This window comes from Nanorana parkeri, unplaced genomic scaffold (genome assembly GCF_000935625.1).
Source record: "Nanorana parkeri isolate BGI_ZX_2015 unplaced genomic scaffold, ASM93562v1 scaffold397, whole genome shotgun sequence".
NCBI lineage: Eukaryota > Metazoa > Chordata > Amphibia > Anura > Dicroglossidae > Nanorana > Nanorana parkeri.
Genome location: NW_017306665.1, coordinates 5,473 through 9,195, shown reverse-complemented (window position 1 = coordinate 9,195; position 3,723 = coordinate 5,473). Strand labels below are relative to the sequence as shown.

At 50.0% G+C, this 3,723-nt stretch overlaps 1 protein-coding gene across 1 annotated transcript in view; it reads right to left on the bottom strand.

Moving 5' to 3' along the window:
- Positions 1-3,139, bottom strand: part of AP5S1 (adaptor related protein complex 5 sigma 1 subunit) — a 7,983-nt gene extending 4,844 nt beyond the window's left edge. Inside the window, exons 1-2 of the mRNA XM_018559463.1 lie at positions 3,131-3,139; positions 751-941 (exon numbers count right to left, since the gene is read on the bottom strand). Coding sequence (XP_018414965.1) covers positions 751-932 — 182 coding nt within the window. The 5' untranslated portion in view covers positions 933-941; positions 3,131-3,139. The remainder of the gene's footprint in view (positions 1-750; positions 942-3,130) is intronic.
- Between the last annotated feature and the right edge of the window lie 584 nt (positions 3,140-3,723).

Genomic DNA, 3,723 nt, shown 5'->3' with positions numbered 1-3,723 from the left:
AGGCATTGGGGAACCTGGCCTTGTGGCAGTAGAGAGAGAGTAAGTCCGACCCTGCTCATAGATTCCTAAGTAAGATGTTTCCTCTTCCTGCAGTTAAAGGAAAGAAAGATGGAGTCTTCCAATGACAATGATGGTTGCCCGGCCCTTAGTGATCCGTTGGCTTCTACACTTTGGGGCATGCTTATATCAGAGAGCAGACCGCGCTGTCCTCTCCTCCTCATACTCCGCTTGGCTGTGCTCATGGAGATGGATGGAACCCCTCGTATTGGGCACAGTAAGTCTGCAGACCAGAGAAGAAGATCAGACTGTCAGATGTTTGGACCCTCCAAAATCCCCCAAACATGGATATCAGTTCTGGGCGGACTGATCCTTAAAGACATTTCTTTTTGGGGTGTACATTATGAACAGCCCCCCCCTTTTCCCCAAAAGTAGATATAAACTTGTAGCTGAACTTTAAAGGGGACCTGCCAGTGCTGACCCCTCTTTCTGGAAACGCTGGTTGACTGGCAGTCATGCCGATCCACCGCCCACAATGCTGAGTAACTGATCTGTATATAAGAAGTCCTGACAACACTTCGACTTTCTGCATTCATGTCTCAGACCAGCGACTCAGAAGTACCAAAGCTGGGAGGGTCAGGAAGACTTTCCGTGAGGCGAGCTGCGGACGCCGTGTATTTAATCACAGGTCCTGGATCTCCTCGACGGCCATTTTGTTGTTGCCCAGCCTGCAGGACATCACAACCACCTCACCTGGCCACCACGGCGATCTGATCCATCCTCCTGGCTCGGTCCTTCTCCAAAGCCACCTCGTCCATCCTCAGCTTCTCGTCCAGGAGGCCGCAGCCGAACCAGTGATAGTAGAGGACCCGGCACAGCTCTGGGCCCTCGCCTGGCGCGGCCCCCACCGTGTGGATGACAAAGCCGTACACCATTGCGGCGCCCTGAGAGCAGAAGGAGTACTGGTCAGAGAGAGCAACATTCTATACACAAGGCAAACAATAATATTGGGGGGAAGTTATCAAATCTGGAGCAGCTGGCCATGGCAACCAATCAGCTTCTCTCTTTCATTTTCAAATCTGACCTAAACAAACTGAAGAGAGAAGCCGATTGGTTGCCATGGGCGACTGCGCCACATTATGTCTGCTCAGGGTTTGATAGATTCCACTCATTGTATCTTCCAACCAGGGCCGGACTTGCTCTCCCTGCCGCCCCAAGGCCAGGTTCCACAATGCGCCCCCTACCCGCCAACCGAACCTCCCCCCCAAATCAACGGAGAATGGCAACCAGATGGCAGGGCGGCAGGGTTAGTTCTAATTTTTTCTGTTTCTTTATTTTTTCTTACTTTTTTACATTTTTAGCTTGTCGTTTACTTTTTTTTTTATTTGTTATAATTTTCTATCTTATTATTGTTTATTTTTTATAATTATTTTCTTATTTTTTTTACTTTTTAATGACTTTTTTTATTTAATAATTATTTCTTATTATTTTTTTAAATTTGTATTTATTTGTTTATTATTTTTTTCCACTTAACTTTATTGCGATCACACAGGAGAAAACAATCCTCTGTGTCATAGCAATTGGAGGTGACAGGTTTTCTTTATTGACGCCGTCACCTCCAATGCAGGAGTTCCGGCACAGCGCGGACAGACGGCAGCACACATTTTACAGGTGATTGCGGCGACATGGCCACGATCACTTATTAACGAGCGAGCGGATTCCCCACACTACACTTAGTCCCGCCTTCCCAAAGCAGGACTAAATGTAAGGCAACTTACCGCCCGGCGCCCGTAACGGGGGGACTTCACGCCGCTGCCGCCCATCTGCGCCCAGAGGCCTGGCCTCGTGGGGAATCCGGGCCTGCTTCCAACAATGGAGGACAACCTGCCCAAAACCTGATCCGACATGTGCAGATCTCCTCACCCCCCACCCCCCACCCCCCCCAGATTATAGTCATACAGGAGCAGTGGAGCTCCATGGCAGGGCCCTCCAGGGATTGAGGTCCAGGCCACATTGTCCCGTCGGGGACTCACTGCCAGCAGCAGAATCGCATACAGGAGGCTTCCTCTTACCCCAATGGAAATGTTCCCTCACTGGCCTGAAGCAACTCCATAGGAGAAGGGAAGTCAGGGGTAGGCAACCTTGGCATTCCAGCTATGATGAAACAACAAATCCCATCATGCCTCTGCTCTGGGAGTCATGCTTGTGGCTTTATAATGCCTCACGCGACTTGTAGTTCCACAGCAGTTGGGGTGCCAAGTTTTCCTACCCCTGAGGTAAGTGATCTGGTAATGATCCTGTCGCCGGTGCCATGGACCTTAGGAGTCCAATTCTAGTAGGTGTGGGTCATACGTGTGCTGGTTCGTAGTTCTGAGGAAACCGGAAGTAATGCGGTCCCACAACTCGATAAGTTCGCACTTTCGACACATCACCGGCAGAGAGAGGTGGGGAGGGGACGTTCACACGGCGGGATGAGGTATGTCGCCGGGTCCCCTCCTCTCTCATGACACTGTCAGGCTCTCGGTACATGACCGAGTGCCAGATTTTTCATAGGGGGTGACACCAAAATGACAGTCACATTTTGGTGTCACCCCACCCCCCCAACACTGGCACCCGAGTGCTGGACACACCCCCCTTCTGACGCCACTGGGTAGGACCTCTCCTACTGTCACACAGACCTGGACAAGGCTCACTTCTATCTGCAATGTATACACAGTAACAGTGTTCATCGGGACAAACAGAGGGGTGACCCTCCCCAATGGGGACACAGCAATAAAAACCTTGACAGAGGGTCCAACCTTTAACATGATCATGCAACCACAGTCGGAGCACCACGTGATCACACAACCACAGTCGGGGCACCACGTGATCACACAACCACAGTCGGGGCATCACGTTATATTGTATACACACTGATACATTGTATCCACTCCGCACTCACGTGACTTCCCCCACCTGCTCCTCTTCTGACACTGTTCGTAGCCACTCACCGGTCACGTGACTTCCTCTCCGCTCACGGTGAAAGGGGGTTCTGGGGGTCTGTACAGCTCCGTGTACGGGGAATCGTCACCCCGGGTGATATCACCTACCACCACCAACCCCGGGGGCACTAATCCTGCACCGTACACATTACGAGCGGAAACCTGGCTTTTGACAGAACACCGCGACATCCAGCGGCGGAGATTGAGAACTACAGCTCCACCTGCTGGTAAAGTGTGCGAAGTGCACGTACAGCGACATCTGAGCGTCAGCGCCACCTAGTGGTCAATCTGCATAACCACATTTAGATGGAAGGGGGAGAGGAACAGCAGGGAGTATAGTAGACTGCTATTAGAAATATGTTCTTTTTAGCATTGCTGGGTAATCAGCAGTGGAAACTATTCAACCCCTAATAGCTGAAAGGTTCCTACAGGCTTAAAAAACAGGGCACTTGGTTGGTGTTTTTACTCTTACAACCCCCCTTTTCCCCAAACCACCAGGTCCAGCAGTGTGCCCCAAGCTTGCGTGACTCTACAAATCTCTGTGTTCAATAAATCAGTATTCAGGCTTTGTCTTGAGCTGACTTTTATTTATTCACCCACAGTGCTCTGGGAATCCTTCATCTGTACAGTGAATAATAAAATACATGATAAAACTATAATATATTCTATCTGATATCGTGTATTTATTTAATATATAGATTCACATTTGTCATAGATGAACTGGGGGGGGGGAGGGGTGACACTC